Source organism: Schizophyllum commune (assembly GCF_000143185.2).
Source record: "Schizophyllum commune H4-8 unplaced genomic scaffold SCHCOscaffold_8, whole genome shotgun sequence".
NCBI lineage: Eukaryota > Fungi > Basidiomycota > Agaricomycetes > Agaricales > Schizophyllaceae > Schizophyllum > Schizophyllum commune.
The window spans coordinates 2051962-2067087 of record NW_026089545.1 but is presented as its reverse complement, the minus strand read 5'-3'; the positions used below and the strand labels follow the sequence as shown (position 1 = coordinate 2067087).

The 15126-nt window shown below is 57.0% G+C and overlaps 6 protein-coding genes across 6 annotated transcripts; 1 reads left to right on the top strand and 5 right to left on the bottom strand.

Moving 5' to 3' along the window:
- Positions 1-34: 34 nt before the first annotated feature.
- SCHCODRAFT_02547934 (uncharacterized protein) lies at positions 35-3774 on the bottom strand. Its single transcript, XM_050343650.1, has 5 exons — positions 2417-3774; positions 1327-2369; positions 1009-1277; positions 791-960; positions 35-744 (listed from the first exon to the last, which is right to left on the bottom strand). The coding sequence occupies exons 1-5, from the start codon at positions 3743-3745 to the stop codon at positions 58-60; spliced, it is 3498 nt and encodes a 1165-aa protein (XP_050199363.1). The 5' UTR covers positions 3746-3774; the 3' UTR covers positions 35-57.
- Positions 3775-3976: 202 nt separating this feature from the next.
- SCHCODRAFT_02632746 (WD40 repeat-like protein) lies at positions 3977-5921 on the top strand (the record flags this gene model as incomplete). Its single annotated transcript, XM_050345730.1, has 11 exons — positions 3977-4123; positions 4228-4337; positions 4384-4497; positions 4546-4781; positions 4816-4845; positions 4876-4923; positions 4977-5267; positions 5331-5398; positions 5450-5610; positions 5663-5776; positions 5857-5921. Exons 1-11 carry the CDS (start codon positions 4011-4013, stop codon positions 5919-5921), a joined length of 1350 nt encoding a protein of 449 aa, XP_050199362.1. The 5' UTR covers positions 3977-4010.
- On the bottom strand, positions 5857-7065 carry SCHCODRAFT_02750457 (uncharacterized protein). The gene is made up of 3 exons (XM_050347241.1): positions 6150-7065; positions 5977-6101; positions 5857-5925 (listed from the first exon to the last, which is right to left on the bottom strand). Exons 1-3 carry the CDS (start codon positions 6970-6972, stop codon positions 5914-5916), a joined length of 960 nt encoding a protein of 319 aa, XP_050199361.1. The 5' UTR covers positions 6973-7065; the 3' UTR covers positions 5857-5913.
- Positions 7066-8629: 1564 nt separating this feature from the next.
- Positions 8630-10690, bottom strand: SCHCODRAFT_02669854 (acid protease; the record flags this gene model as incomplete). The annotated part of the gene is made up of 9 exons (XM_003030366.2): positions 8630-9125; positions 9180-9396; positions 9448-9496; positions 9546-9579; positions 9627-9936; positions 9987-10091; positions 10141-10209; positions 10259-10467; positions 10515-10690. The coding sequence occupies 9 exons, from the start codon at positions 10688-10690 to the stop codon at positions 8630-8632; spliced, it is 1665 nt and encodes a 554-aa protein (XP_003030412.1).
- Positions 10691-11298: 608 nt separating this feature from the next.
- SCHCODRAFT_02507962 (uncharacterized protein) lies at positions 11299-11551 on the bottom strand (the record flags this gene model as incomplete). The annotated part of the gene is made up of 2 exons (XM_050343201.1): positions 11299-11365; positions 11442-11551. The coding sequence occupies 2 exons, from the start codon at positions 11549-11551 to the stop codon at positions 11299-11301; spliced, it is 177 nt and encodes a 58-aa protein (XP_050199360.1).
- Positions 11552-12387: 836 nt separating this feature from the next.
- SCHCODRAFT_058182 (uncharacterized protein) lies at positions 12388-14990 on the bottom strand (the record flags this gene model as incomplete). The annotated part of the gene is made up of 11 exons (XM_003030367.1): positions 12388-12546; positions 12706-12932; positions 13043-13196; positions 13264-13390; positions 13446-13514; positions 13564-13715; positions 13776-14132; positions 14184-14516; positions 14568-14642; positions 14695-14777; positions 14888-14990. The coding sequence occupies 11 exons, from the start codon at positions 14988-14990 to the stop codon at positions 12388-12390; spliced, it is 1839 nt and encodes a 612-aa protein (XP_003030413.1).
- Positions 14991-15126: the final 136 nt, after the last annotated feature.

The following is a 15126-nucleotide window of genomic DNA, read 5'->3' as shown; positions in this document are numbered from 1 at the left end:
AAGGTTGTCAAGCGCGGAACAGGCAGAAGTGCTTCCTTGATCAACCACATATCAATGCTATACTGTTATTTGATCCCCTACAAACTCCGAAGTAGTCAATCCAGCCCCCGAAGTGAATATAATGGGATTTGCTGGCAATGACGGCTGTAAGGGCATGTCGTCCTCCAGTACAGACTGCTCTGCTGCGCGAGCCATATCATCCATTACCCCAGCGCCGCCCTTGAGAGAAGTGCGCTCTACATATTCCGCAAACTTCCCCTTGTGCACCACTATATTGATCCCGGCACTGAACTCATCGAGGGTGAGCTTCTGCTCCTGCGCGCGGCCCTTCACAAAGGTTAAGGTGCGAGATCTGCGGTAGTAAGCCCCAAGTGTGTTGATATCGCTGATTTTGCTCGGGTCAGTGTGGGTGAAGGGTGAGCGCTTGATCCCGAACGCGCGAGGTATACTCGAGCGCAGATCACCAAGACCCTGTATATTGAGCGCGACCCTTTGCGAGAGATGCTGAGCATCAAATGAGATGGTCTTTGAGTTGAAGAGCCGCTTAATCCAGAAGTTGAAGTGCTCCTGCAGTAAGTCGAGCTCGAACCAACGGCCGGGCTGTCCAGATGGATTTACAAGATAGTTATCCAGTATTGCGTCGCGAAGATCATCCGGAAACTCAGCCATAAAGTTGCACGCCATTTCGAGGAGCTCGTTCCCGTAGCTTGTAGCACCGGCACCCCAGAAGGAGAAGCGGAGGAACTGTATGTAGATTAGCTCCGAGTACAGAAAATCGGCGAAAGCGCACCTTGATAATCTCGAATACACGTCCAATATCTCCTTCCGCAGTGGCGAGGCACATCTCGAGATACCATAGGGTGACTCGGAGGAAGTTGATCGAGTTCGCTAGGTGGCGATCCGCATCAGGTTGGTCTGCAGTTGCAGTACGCTTCGTGGATGACGCCGCAGGTGCGCTTTCTGTGCAGATATGAGGCTCGAAGGACATAGATTGATGTAAATACTAACTGGATGCTTCCTCAACGTCGGAAAGTTCCTCCTCCACGCACTCGACAGATTCCGGGTCGTTGTATATAGTCTGCGATCGCTCGACTATGCCCAAAGCATCGGTATACGCGGAGCTGGTCATGTAGCGGCGATACGCGATCTGCGCCCACTCCAGTAGCTCATGAAATGTGATGTCCTCTTTCACACCTCCAGGCGCAAAGTACCGGTCAAGCGCATCAATCAGAGGCCTGTCCACCGCTGTTCTTCGTGTTTTCTCTTCGCAAATGAGCCTGGCACGGTGATCAGTCAAAGAGCCGCTGATACGCAAGCCCCACGTACCTGAGGATCTCAAGCGCCATGGCCGAAAAGCGATCTTGCAAGATCGCATGCCCGGGATAGAAGTCGCATACCTTCGGGTTGAAAGCACCGCGCTTAATCCGATTACAATCTGAACGCAATCCAAATACACTCTTCCCGGTCTCCTCGTTGGCGTCCGTCCAGTGCATGCGGAAGATACACTTCATCCAGTTCCATTTCAGGTGCCATAGCTGCACGGTAGGTACAAGCCATTCATATCGCTCGAAGGGTGTGTTGGCTTTCATGGTGTAGAGCTTGACCTTGCGCTGGCGATCAACGGTCAAGAGATCGCCTCCGACCATCATCAACCACTTGAATGACGACTTGGCCATGGCAAGCTGCTCGAGGAGCAGGTTCCGCAGTAGCTGAACAGTGCCGACAGTTGTCGCCTCGTTGATACCCGATGTCTGCATCGGATAGATCTTCGATTTGCGTAGGCGTAGGCGGCGCTTCGCGTGAGTCTCGCGGAAGAGCTGCTCGACGTCCGAAGAGAAACGAGCGAGGGACGGGACATATTGGACCCATTCACGCAGAATATGGCCAGCTCCAATTCCAGCCAGATGCGCCCCATCGAGATCGTCAATGAGATCTTGGCCGGAAAGCTTCGTGCGCGCATCATCTGCAATATTCTTCAGCAGGTGGTCTGCTTCGAGCGCGCCAGGCTTGACATCCTCAAGCTCAATCAGAGTCGCAGCTGTGCCGCACAGCATCTCCCCAACGTTCGTTGCCGTCTGCTGCCACGCACGCTTGATTTTGTTGACGTTATCATAGACGATTTGAAAGGTAGGGGGTCGATTTTCTGCAGCGGCGGCGAGAGAGCGAAGGTGAGAAAGCTTGTCTTGCGCCAGCACACTCAAGGTCGCGAGAACCGTCGGATAAGAGATCGAGATGCCGAGGCAACATAGCAGCTGGATGAGATCACGGTTGGCACCACAAGCGAAGCAGTAAATGCCAAAGATGGTCGCGAAAACGAGGGCATATTGATTGCGCAGGCGTAGCATGACAATGATGAAGAGGGTGACAGCCTATTGAGAAGTTAGAGGGTGCTCGTGAAGTGAGCAAAGAGGCGTACCTGCCACGGATCGCGCTGCATCCCAGGCGGTACCCCAGGCGCTGTATCGCGACGGTGGCGCGGTGTGCTTGCACCCGCACCCGCACTGTCTCCCATCGTACGTGAAGCGCGATCACCCTGCATCTCGGACTCATCCGATTGAGTATCATCCCAACCATCCTCACTGGTCTCTTCCTCCATCTCCACATCCTCGGGCGGGCTCGCAGTGATATCGCAATTCAACCGTACGGTCTTGCTTGTTGCTGCTGTTGCCATAATCGCAAACAAGACCGGGGCCGTGTTGGCAACCTCCTCCTGCGCTCGCGTCATGTCCCAGCTGCGAAGCAAGTCCCAGGTAATGGACCCGATGGATTTCTTGCGCAGGAACATCGAGCCCTCGGATGACAGCAGGCTGTTCGCCTCCTCATCCACTCGCGCGAGAACAAGCGCGACTGCCCAGTCGAGAATCGCGTTGTGCTGCGTCGGATGAGGTGCATGTGTGAGTTGAGGGCGAAGGCGCTGCGAAGGCGGTAGAGCGTAGCGAGGGATGTGGAATGTGGGTGGTGGGATGCGGCGACCACCTTCGCGCCGGGTGCTCTTGTGGTGGTAGATGAGCTTGATAATTGACACGGGGTGCTCGCGCGCATCAGGCGACCGGCTATGGAGGAAGTAACTGAGAGCATTGCTGATTTCGGGGTGATTTGGATGCGACACGTCGGCGAACAAAGCAGCGAGGAATTTCCCGAGGGAGAATCCCGCGCGCTTGATGCACCTACAGACAACGGCCAGCTTCTCTTGGTCGCTTGCGTAGCTCGCGAAGGGCGCGTCCGCTGAGCTTGGCAGGACCGGAACAAGATGCTCGAATAGCCCAGCCGCAAACTTCGCCTCCCAGCTGTTCCGCACAGACACGAAGTCCCGTTGCCGGTCATCAGTTGGTATGTCGAATGTCTGAATAGGCGTGGACATATCTGCCATCGGAAACGACTGAGCAGCTTCCTCGCCGTACCCGACTGCCCCCGGTTGGCCATAGGTTGTGCGATGTCCGTGATCTTGACCGCGATGAAGAGTCGCATGCGAGACAGGTGTAGGCGGGAACATGGGGGAGTACGGGTCAGGTGGGGGAAACCCATGGTCATGAGGAGGTAGGGGGTACGCCGAGCCATAGCCATAGTGTGTGGGATACGGCATATGGGTCGTTTGACTCGCGAAGTGAGGCGGAGCGTCCGACATCTCTACGTCGCCGCTTAGATGAGATGAGAGATGGTAGTGAGACCGCGGTGGATTGCTCAGTGGGGGCGAGATTGAAGGGGCATAGTGTCGCGTATCCAAAATCTCTTCATTGGGCTCCATTGTGAGGTATAGGATGGTATAGTATAGAGATGGCGGTGGCGAGCGCGCTCGTGGTTGCCGTTTCGGGACAAGGAACAAATCGTCGGGTCCATCTCGGTGATCGCCGTCATCAAAATCCTGACATTTTATTCGCACGATTCGTCGCGTCATATGTTAAGCGTTGCCCTTCCCAGACTACTCAGCGATCATTGTGCAGCCGGAGGCTCTTCCCAATTTTCTTAATCGACTCGCGCATTGTTCTCTGCTCGTAAACGCGCTCGCCAGCATGCCCGACGCCTTCTTCGTCTCGAACAAGACGCGCAAGCGCAAGCGCTCCGGATCCGTCCCCGATGCGTCGGGCAAGTCGAAGAAGTTTGCCGAAAAGAAGGGGCGCGAGCCGTCATCCTCGAGCAAGCAGCCTTTGAAGAAGGCAAAGCGGAACGACGAGGAGCTCGATTCCGATCGACGGACGATGAGGGGAATATTGATGATCTGGACTTGAGGCAGTCAGATGGCGAGGAGAGGAGCGCGTCCGAGGATGAGAGCGAGACCCCTGCAGAGAAGAAGTTAAGACTAGCGAAGCTCTACCTTGAGAGTGTAAAGGAGGGGTTAGGTGCGTGCCATGCACTGTTTCCCTCGACCTGACTAACATCCTGCAGCCGAGGGGGAGTTTGACGCCGCGGATGTGGACATGGAACTCATCTCGGCGCACTTGAAGCAGAATGTGCTGGAGTACTCGGGCAAGATCCACCTGTTCGTCGCAGACTCTGTGCGTTTCCCCCTTCGCTGCCTTCTACTTGATTCTTAGAAATCCCAGTGAGACCTGTCCCAACAACCACAAGAAGTGCTGCGAACGCGCGGGCATCGACTTTCCGTCACATCTGCTGTCGCGTCCGAGTCTGGCGAATTTATGTACACCGCAGGCAAGGAGGGCTCGATCATAAAGTGGGTTCTGAAGAACGGCGCGAAGCAAAAGACAATATTCAAAGTACGGCCAGACGTCAAGGGAAAGGGCAAGGCAGTCCCGGACGCATCGCTACCAGGCCATACGGATGAGGTCCTCGCGCTCGCTTTCCAGCAGCGATGGGAAGTACGTCGCTTCCGCAGGCAAGGACAGGCGCGTATGCGTTTGAGATGCAGAAACGGGAGAGTGGATCAAGAGCTTCATCGGCCACCTTGGCCACAAGGACTCGATCTCGGTGCGTTCACTCTGTCTTGCCTTTGCGCCGATCTTTAGCTCATCCCTCCCTAGTGTCTTACGTTCCGCAAAGATTCTCATCAGCTATACAGCGGCTCCTTTGACAGCACGCTGAAGGTGTACGACCTCTCGCCCGACGTGATGGGCTACGTCGAGACACTCTTTGGACATCAAGACGTCGTGCTCTTGCTCGATGCCCTACGCGGCGAAACCTGCGTCAGCGTCGGTGGTCGCGACAAGACCGCGCGCTTCTGGGAAATCGTGAAGGAGACGCAGCTCGTCTTTCGTGGTGGCGTGCGCAGCCGCATACGCGACGTTCACGAAGGCGGCCTTCGGGGCGAGGATGTGGACGACGAGATGGATGCTGCAGCGAAGCGGAAGCATAAAGAGGAGAAGGACGCGAGATAGGTGGAGGGAAGCTTAGAGTGTGTGGCGATGGTTGATGAGACGACCTTCCTTACTAGAGGGGATAGCGGGTGAGTTGTTCGTGTATGTCACTGAACGACAATGCTAATTTCATTCCCTAGTTCGATCTGCTTGTGGTCGACACAGAAGAAGAAGCCGATATTCACGCAGCCCCTAGCTCATGGCTTGCACGAGACCCCATCAGAGACGGAAGGCATGGTGCAGACACCGCGCTGGATCAGGGCTCGGACCTGCCTTCATTACTCCGATCTCTTTGCGTCAGGTACGTCCCCACATCGTGGTTTCATACTGTTCTATACTCATTATACGTCCAGGCTCTTGGGACGGTACCATCCGTTTCTGGAAGCTCGACCCGAAGCTCAAGTCCTTCTCTCTCGTTACTGCGCACGTGTCCATCTCGCCCACTGCACTAGCTCCCAGGAAAACATGTCCTTATCCGAATGTGGATGACGCACTACAAGAAAATACAAGTACATTGGGAGGGTATGAGTCGACGAAGGTAATACAGGCAACCGAAAGTCAAGGCCCCCGAACAGCGCAGAGATAGGGGAGAAAGACGGAGAGATCATATGATAGCCTGGAGAGCTTTGGTGAGTGGCTTGTTGACGCGGTCGGAGTGCGTACTCACAGGCGTCATGGTCCAGCCAACGACGACTTGCCAGATCCTTGCATCAATGGCCGTCTGACACTCGTGACAGGGTACGACTCCTCTAAACTTGCCCAACTCGTGTTGAAGCGTGCTACTGATGATTCCTGAAAGCTCAGTCAGTCCTGGCTTATAAGACATATGTTGGGGCTTACCTCCAGCATCTAACATGACACGTCGAGTGGCCGCCGACCAACCACGCGCGACGCCTTTCTGCGCGGCGAACCTGCAGTCCGCCGTTTCTGCGTGGAACTCCGGGGGCCGATCCAACAGCTCCTTGAGGATGCGTATCCGGTTCTGGTGAAGTAAGAAGAGCCGCTTAAGGTACGTCGACCCCATGTCCTTCGCCTCCTGATCCGACAAGCTATGCAATGGGTAGGACAACAGATATGCGGAGGCCACCTGCGCCAGTCCGAGGAGGTCGTACGCCGACGCTAGCACATAGATCTTCATCGGCGCAAGTGCCGCTTGGCCCCGCAGGGTCTCAAAGAGCACGGTTCCAGGAAGGATGTACGTCTGCGGGTCCAGGCCGTATGTGAGCAGTCGCCTGACAGCGCTCTCCAGTGTCTCGAGCGACGGCTTGAAGCTCGATGGCGAGACGCTGTAGGCGGCGTGGACGAGGATGTTCAGCACGTCCGCGCCGTCGGCCACGTACACGCAGGGCAGCTCGTCACCCGGGGTCTGCGTGGCGCACGCAGCGATCTGCAGCGTGCCCGCGAACTCGTTACTGGAGGCGCGCCGAAGGAGGGCGGAACTGACGAAGAAGTGGACGCCGTCGGACGACACGAGCTTGACGTCGGGCGCGTGGTGGGGAGAGGGGTTGTTGTCGGCGTTGAAGGCGGTTGAGACGCAGTGCATCGCGTGTGGACGGTCGTATGGGGCGGGGAGGTCGGGTTCTGACAGTGCTCCCTGCGTTGGCGGGAGCGATGGCTCGACTTGCGCGAAGAATGGTCCGACGGCTTCATCCCAGTGCACCATACTCGCGAAGAATTCGGGGTCCAGCAGCTCCCGTCGACGGCGCTGTAGACGTGTTGGTACGTGGAAGAATCGTTGTCCATGCTGCTGAAGATCTGTTTTTGCAGGTCAGCGCGCGCTCGACGACGACAACGACAACGACGAACTCGACGTACCTGGGCTGCGGTAAGGTTGATATACGCTGAACTGATTTAGGAAGGAACATCGATTGCCTCGTCTCGCAGGCCTTAAGTACCCTCGCAGCGTGGACCCTGGCTGCCGGCAGCGACGATAGAGTAGGAGCAAGCCCTGAGAATGCACCACCCCAACTCCACTACGATAAGGGAAATATCGAGCACGACCAAGAGCTGCATTACTGACGCAGAAGAAGCGGATGAGGTGCGACCGACGCGTAAATGCCTATATCGGGAAAGCACGAAGATCCATTGCTCTTAAGCAAGAGACGACGAAAATCACCCATGACTTCTACTTACATCCCCAGGGTCAACCATGGACTGCCTTGAGCTGTCAGCGAGGTCTTAGTCTTCTGGCCTCCGGACACCCCCTGGCCATGGCGGACCGATTTCCTGCTCCCTACTGCCCGTAGAAAAATCTAGGATTTCTCGAGTCAGCGCATTACACTTTTCCTTGAGCAAGTCGCAAGAATTCCGAGAGCGTCCTGTAGGCAGCTCGCGCATTCTGCTACCAAGAAACCATGGGTTGCTGTGCAAGAAGGTGGCTCGAAGGTTCAACTCATGTCGGAGGTTGCCACAATCGTCTTCGGAGCCAATTCTCGCATGGAACCTAAGTGCGCGGACCCCGAGTGTTCGAGCCTGTCCTCGTTTCCCGTGAATCTCTTTAATCCGATACCGTGTCGAGGCTGTTGACAGCGCTGGAGAGCTTCAGAAATCCAACGCTGTGGGCGACACCAGCCAACCACCGAGGCAGCGAAGCGCGATCTCATGTCGCACATCTAAGCGGCGGCAGAGTCGCAAGAAGCTAGTCTGCGGCCGTGGCGCTCGCTGGGGAGAGCTTTGACGCTGTCTGCCCTGGCGTATTATTATCAGTATAGTGTACGTGCGGGTCACGGACACACCGTACTGATAAATTACCGTGCGCGTAGCGCCAGCGTCATCGCATCCAGCAGGTCTCGTCGACGAGTCTATTTCTGGTTACGAGTATAAACAGCGTACACGTATCCACATGCCTGGACCCAGCGGGGCCAGTGACTTCTGGCAGACCCGCGCCGTATTCGGGAGACTTCGAGGCCAAGAGCATGCCCAGTGAGACCAGAAATCGGTGTAGACGAGCAGATAAGCACGCAAGTCATGACGAGCTCCAAGTCAATAAGGTCCAATGTCCATGATGCGACGACAACGATATGCGTAGTAATACAGGGAGAGCACGATGGCGCCAACAAAGTACCCGGCGGTATAAGCAACGGACAATAGCGGATTATAACTGTAAACACGACTGTGTTGGTGGAAGGTCGAAGGGCAGCGGGTGAGGGGTAGGAGAGATGGAGGTAGGGGATGCGGTAGGATGAGGTGGGTGGAAGGAGGGAGAGGTAGGATAGGAGAAGTAAGTCCAGGTGCGGTGGTGGATGCGTAAAGTTCGGGTGCGGTGCGGTGGGGGAGGGAGGGTAGGCGGTAGCTGGTTAAATAACAAAGGCGACCAGCGTTCATGCGAAGAAGTGGTATAGCGCCACAGCAGCAGTCGCCCCAGCAAACGCGCGCCACGACACGCCGTGCCGCCGCGCGGCGTTGTAACCCGGCGGCACGCCCAGCTGCACGCTCTCCGAGGTCGACGTCGACGTGGTTACGTCGCCATGCTTGTCTGTGAGCGTCACGGTTGTTACTGTTGGCGCGGGAGAGATCGTTGGAATCGCGCTGAGGTTCCATGGGGCGGTCGCGTCGCCGAAGAGCGCGCTGTAGGTGCCCGTGGCAAGCCCGGAGGTGACGATGCCGCCTGTAGGCGCGGTGACGGTTGAGGCGAGCGCGTACGGCTGAATGGTGTCCGTCGGCGTGGGGAGGAGCGAATTGGGCAGCTCGGTGGCGTAGGTCGCGGACATGGAGGAAAAGAAGGAGGAGAGGTACTCGACATTTTGTGTCGAGTTGGTCGCGTTCGAAAGCGGGTAGAGGCCGATGAAAGGAGGCTCGACGCCATCGATGCCGTAGCTGTGGATGTAGGCGGTGAGTAGTGAGTCAGGATTATTGCGAAAAAGCACGAACCTCCAGATCGAGTAAACTGTCCTTAGAAAGGGCTGCCCAATTTGCCAGTCAATGCCAATGGCTGCAGGGGAGGCCGCTCTCGGCCACGTCAGGCATAGGCTCGGGTTGTTGGCCGTTGGGCCGATCAAGTAGTCAGAAGGCTGAAGCGTATAGTTGCGCTCGCCAAACGTAAGAGTCATTGGCTCGACCGTGTCGCAGGGAATGGCCCATTGACCAGCTGAGAGGCACATCAGCGTCTGAGGTACTGTCATGATGGACATTTACTTACCTTCGTCCACCAGCCTAGCACTATCAATCATGTTGAACAAGTTCTTGACCTGCAATATTGTCAGTGCTGCTTCAGCTTGGGTTGGCCTTATTACTCACGTCCTCAAACGGTCCGTAAATGCCATTGTTCCCGCTAGGTCATGTCAGAACGGTCACTTTGAATTGGACCAGGCGACTCACATATCAAACAGGGCCAGAGAAGTGTTGGCTGTGATGTCGGGGTAGCTTGGCTTGGTCGTTACCTGCGTGCCATTGACGCCGAAGGCGTGCATGGGAATCGCCCATTCTAAGTAGCTCGACTCATCACCCTTGCCCGGGGCTGGCGCAAACTCGACGACCTGGTTCCATCCGACCGCGGACATGTCCTTGACCACCGACGAATCGACAGCGCCGAGTGACAGCGTGCCGGAGTTGTTGTAAGTCAAGCTCAAGCCGAACAAGGGATAGGTCAGATTTCCCTGCTGCGCAAGTGTCGGGAAGAACGGTGTTGCTGGGGGTATATTTAGTGATTGGTCAAGGTGGTGAGACGGGGTGGCGCACAGTTCACCACCTTGCTGTTCGCGATGGTGGATAGGCGGGGGAAACCAAGACCCAGAAGGCCGCTGATGTCGTCCGTCATGCTGACATTACCATCGGTGATCATACCTATGGGTGGTCAACAGGTAGTAATGAACCGGAGATGAGCACGACGCACCGAACGCCTGATCGGGGACGGAAAAGTTGGCCACCTCGACCGTTTCCCTCGCTATGTACCCTGAAATTGCTGCAAGGATGTCAGGAGAAGGAAGATGAGGAGGATGCAGTCGGCGCACCAGTCCCGTCCGAGTACGCCGCACGAAATTCGGTCTCGTTGTCGTTGACCGCCGTGAACGTCTCGCTGGCGTAGCCAAGCGGATATCGCGGTACTGCCTGGCACTGATCGCTCGCGCATGCCGAAGAGAAGAGCCATAGGTCGGACGAGGCCGTGTCGAGCGCAACGCGAAAGGTGATCTCGCCCGTCTTGAGCTCGGTGTAGTACGAACTGCGCGGGCGGTCAGCTGGCTTCCCGCACGATGACCTGCGACGCACGTCTTGCCGCTGGAGAGCGACAGCCTCTGGATGCCCGCTCGGGGGGCGGTCGCATTGGCGGCTGCGGTGCCGTTGGCGTTGGCATTGCCGGCGCCGTCAGCGGCCTGGCGGGCGATCAAGGGGAGCGCGGCATGAACGCCGGCGACGAAGGCGGAGAGAAGAAATGGAAAGAACATGGGCCTAACACGGCATAGATGGTCGGAGTATAAGAAAACGAAGGAGCGACTCGGCCAGAGCGAGCCTCTGACCGCAATTCAGTGTGTGAGAAGAGCAACTGCCTTTGATTCCGTCCAGGTTTCGTCACAAGGACAGCCTCACTCGGTCCGATCACCGACGTTCAACTGGGCCAATACTCCTCCTCGAGCTCAGGTATTCGGCGCTGCAACTCGGGCAACGCTCACACAGCGACCACGACGACGGGGAGATAGAACGGCGATAGAGACAGCGACGATGAACTGACTTCAAAAACACGGCAGCTTCCCGAAGGCTGTCCATCCCGTAAGCTCCTATCCTCCTGAGCAGACGATACATTACAAAAACACAGCTCAACGCAAATACAAAGTGTTACATTACTTATAGATTTGGGCGCCAGTGACTCGCAGTAAGCGCCAGCGCGAGGAGCCGCGAAGCGGGATTCGACTCGCCTGTGCCGACTGCGCTGCTGCGCCCAGCAGGCGGCCTGGAAAGCCCTGCGCTGACGGCTGCGCAGGGGAACCCGAAGCGGGGCAGAGTGCCCTACGAAGCTCGGCGGGCACCCCGCGAAGCTCGGTATAGCCAGAGCGCATCAGATCCCATGGTGCGACCCCGGCTGCGAGGCCATCGTCGACAGATACACATCCCACGAATGCGTGCTGTAAACCCAGTCAGCCGATAGCTCGCTTCACCAAACCAGATGGCTGAGATCCGAGGACTGCATGGAACACTCACTCGAACGCGGACGGCGCACTATTCCACATCGCCATCATCTCGTCGTCGAGGACGATATCCGCAAAGGCCTCCCCGCCCACGCCGCCGTGCATGTAGGACGAGGCGTCCATGGATGCCAGGGAGGGTTCCGAAGCCGCAGGTCCTCCTTCAAGTGCGTCGAACTGCCCGCCCGGGATGGATTGGCTGCGCAAGGGTCCTCCAACGCCGCCATGATTTCCGAATCCGCCGCCATTCGATACCGGCGGACCCATGGTGGCGAGCTCGGAGTCCATTCCGGATCCCCAGCCGTCGCTCAGCGCGTTGACGCCCTTCCCCAGCGTGTCCTTCGTGCTCACGCTCGACATATAGTAATCCGACGCGGCTACCGGGGTGGAATACGGCGGGTCTTGGGAGAACGAGGTTCCGAAAGACTGATCTAGCGGCAACGATGACGGAGTCGATAACGAGGGTTGGGAGTGCACCAACGTATGCGACGAGGTGACAGAAGGATGCGACGCCGGCGCTGAGTGAGCCGATCCAGAGGACTGCGGCGAGGGCGTGTTGCCGGTTCCCCAATCTGTGGGCGGAGGCGCGGCGCCTGGATTGAACAGTCCCGGATGCACCGCTGCTGCAGGCCGCCACCCCGCGTCGAGATCTTCGAAGGCCCGTTGCTGCTTGTCCCGGTCGTCAAACGTCCGCTTCTTCGTCGGCGGCGCGGGCCCCTCCTTTGAGGCGAGGTAGCTAGGGCGCTCCCCGCATGGGCCGCCCGAATCCCCGGTCCCGGGTCTACAGGACCCGCTATTAGGCGGACAGGGCTTGACCTGCTCGTCCATGAGCGCCTGGCAATTGTCGCCAATGCACGCGAGCTCGCGCAGGAGGTCGTGGAATCTGCCCGGGATGTGGTGCCTAGGACGAAGTCAGTCAACTGGCTAGCAAGTACCTCCCGGACCTTTGGCAAGGCTGGATGTTATATGGAAAAGGGGACGCACGTCTTCTCACACACGGACAGGAAGTTCATACAGCTCCACACGTCGTGCATCTCTCGGTCTTGGTCTAAGGCGAGCCCCCTCTTGCGACCACCCCAGACGTTGATGAGGAGCACAATCCCCGCGCTGAACGCCGCGATCTGCAAGGTCGCAACCGTTAGCATCTCTTACCACTCCTCTGCGCCAACAATCCAACATAGAGGGCTGGCCACCCATCATGTGCCAGTTGAAATTGTTCCCTCGTTCTGCGGCCACCCATCCTTCGCGAAGAAAGACTAATGAGGAAAGAGAAAACTCACAAACATCTGCGGCGCGCGCAATATCCAACCCTTCTTCACCTGCGCCTCAAGCAGTCGCGCGCACGACCGAGCCGCATTGGTACAGATAGCGAGCGACGGGAACGCCAACGGGGAGTCCTTGTGAATGAACGGGCGATGAATCTGGATCTGAATGTAGTAATAGGAGCAATAAAGCATGGCGCTCTGCAAAAACAAGGTCTTGTCCGCTCGTGTGGGGTCCCAGCGTACTGCAAGGTGGTTAGTCGGTGGTTCGGAAAGCTGATGGTCTTGAAAGCTGATGGCACGAAAGACGGAAGGGAACACATGATATGGAGTGAGTCGGACGGCGTATACTCACGAAACTCTGGCACGCTGTCCATCCAGTTGTTCAACTCCGAATCGAGCTCAGAGACGATGCGCTGGTCCCAGGCTGGGCCATAGCGCCCGGCCTGCACGCGCGACTTGGCGGTGGTGTAGAGGTTGCGGAAGGCGATGGAGTGCAGATCGACCACCTTCGCGGAATGTGAGCTTAGACGCACATGCGAGATATAGCACCCGCGTGATTGGGTGGTGGCTAACCTTGAGATGGGTGTTGAAATATATCGGCGTGTGCGCGACCGTGCCCTCGGGTTGAGCGAACTTGACCTCGGGGTCGGAGGTTTCCCAATATTCATCGTCGCACTCGACTGGGTACTCGGCGTCAATGCTTGGAGAGAACCTCTTCAGTCTGGTGATGGGTCTGCAGTTAATTGGGCACATACTCATCGTGATGTATAGCAGATGGACGCCCGAGAAAAGCGCTTGTCATTCGATCCATGATTACCAAGCACCTTCGCTTGTGGTTAGGCCGTTGGGAGTTGTGATAGACCGTGAACTCACCAGAACACCCGCTTCCACTGCTCCGTCAACACAGTCTTCGCCGCGCCGTTACGCCGATGAACCCCGACCTCCTCGCAGAACCGCAGTGCAATACCAATGAGGTTCCATGCCCCCTGCGGCGTCGTCGTCCCGAAGATGTACATGATACACACCTAACCAAGTATATCGTGAGTCACAAAGGAGCTCGGCACCTGGCACGGCACCGAACGTACACAATAGCACTGAATCTCATAGAGGCTGGAAACCTCGAACAAGCTCTGCTTGCGCATGACCCGGATCTGATCAAAGTACATCCAGCCCGCGGAGAGCGGGTCGTCGTCCAACCACGTCGCAGGCTCATTGGCAAAGCGCGCGGCGACGGCACAGACGCCGAGCACGGTGGACCCGAAGAAGCGGTCGCGAAGGTGGAGGCCGTTCTTTAGCTCGCGCATGAAGGTGGGCTGGTGGAAGATGTTGAAGACGGGCTGTACTTCCTCGAAGAAGAGATTGACGAGGCGGTAAAGGAGGCTAAGCTGCGGGAAGACGAGCGGTTTGCGCTCGTCGTCGTCGGAGACTAAGCGGCGTTCCCACTGCGGATCTACTTGTGAGCGTGGTGATAGCCAGAAAGTGTACAGACGTACGGGCTCCAGTCTCCAGAACTTGTCTCGCCTGACGTCCGACTCAAAGAACTCGAGATTCATCTTCCCAATGAATTCCTCTTTGACATTAAGCGCGGACTTCATGAGCATGAAGCTGCTTGACTTTCCAAAGAAGCGGAGAGGAAGAGTGTGTATATCAAGCCTGGATAGCTTGTCGTTGAGCTCGTTCTGCGTCCGCTCGTCTTCGAGTTCGTCGATGATGTCCTCAGGCGAGTCGGCGTTAAAGAGATGGAAGGATTCGGGGGAGTTGGCGTCAGCAGGCGAGGATGAACCGTCTTTCTGAAGCTCCTTCGCGACGTCCATTCCTGGGTTGAGCTGCAGCCATGGTTCATTATGCAGTTGCTCGATCGTAAAGGGGTGGCGCACCTTTCGCAGAAGTTCCTCCATCTTGTTGATGCGGGCCTCAAGTTCCTCAACATATCGCTTCTGCGGTCCCCGTTTCTGCACGCTGCGATATTACATGGTATCCAGGGCCCGTAATTGATGTACGCACACGAACGGGGATGGTGTGCTGACACTCGAGGTTGAACGCGATGCAGTTCGAGCAACGATTGCCCGGCATCTGTGAGCTATCACCTGCGAGGCGCGTCAGAGGCCATGCAGTGTCTCATTGCACTACATGTCCGCACATTTCGCTGCAAAGTTGTTCATTCATTGCACTCTGGGGGAAGGGGGAGTGGCTCAACTCTTTCTCTTGCGACAGTGGTCGCAGGCGCGGGGGAGACGTTTCTGCTTCTTGTTCGATGGGTTGCTGGTGCTTGGTGCAAAGTCGCCTTCGTCGGAGGACATGGTGGGGGACGCGAAAAGGGGGAACTGCAACGCGAAGCGCCATCGAAGTGGGGCTGGGCAACGCCCGCCAGATGATCGGAGTTTGGCGATGTTTACAAGGGGTCCTCCCACGGCAAGAATCCAGTCCATGCAGTTT

Coding starts and splice junctions, on each gene's coding strand:
- SCHCODRAFT_02547934 (XM_050343650.1), bottom strand. CDS start 3,745: ATGGAGCCCAATGAAGAGATTTTGGATACGCGACACTATGCCCCTTCA. Junction 1,278..1,326: donor ATGGCGCTTGAGATCCTCAG/GTACGTGGGGCT, acceptor TCACCGTGCCAG/GCTCATTTGCGAAGAGAAAA. Junction 961..1,008: donor CGACGTTGAGGAAGCATCCA/GTTAGTATTTAC, acceptor ATATCTGCACAG/AAAGCGCACCTGCGGCGTCA.
- SCHCODRAFT_02750457 (XM_050347241.1), bottom strand. CDS start 6,972: ATGGTGCACTGGGATGAAGCCGTCGGACCATTCTTCGCGCAAGTCGAG. Junction 6,102..6,149: donor TGTCATGTTAGATGCTGGAG/GTAAGCCCCAAC, acceptor CTGAGCTTTCAG/GAATCATCAGTAGCACGCTT.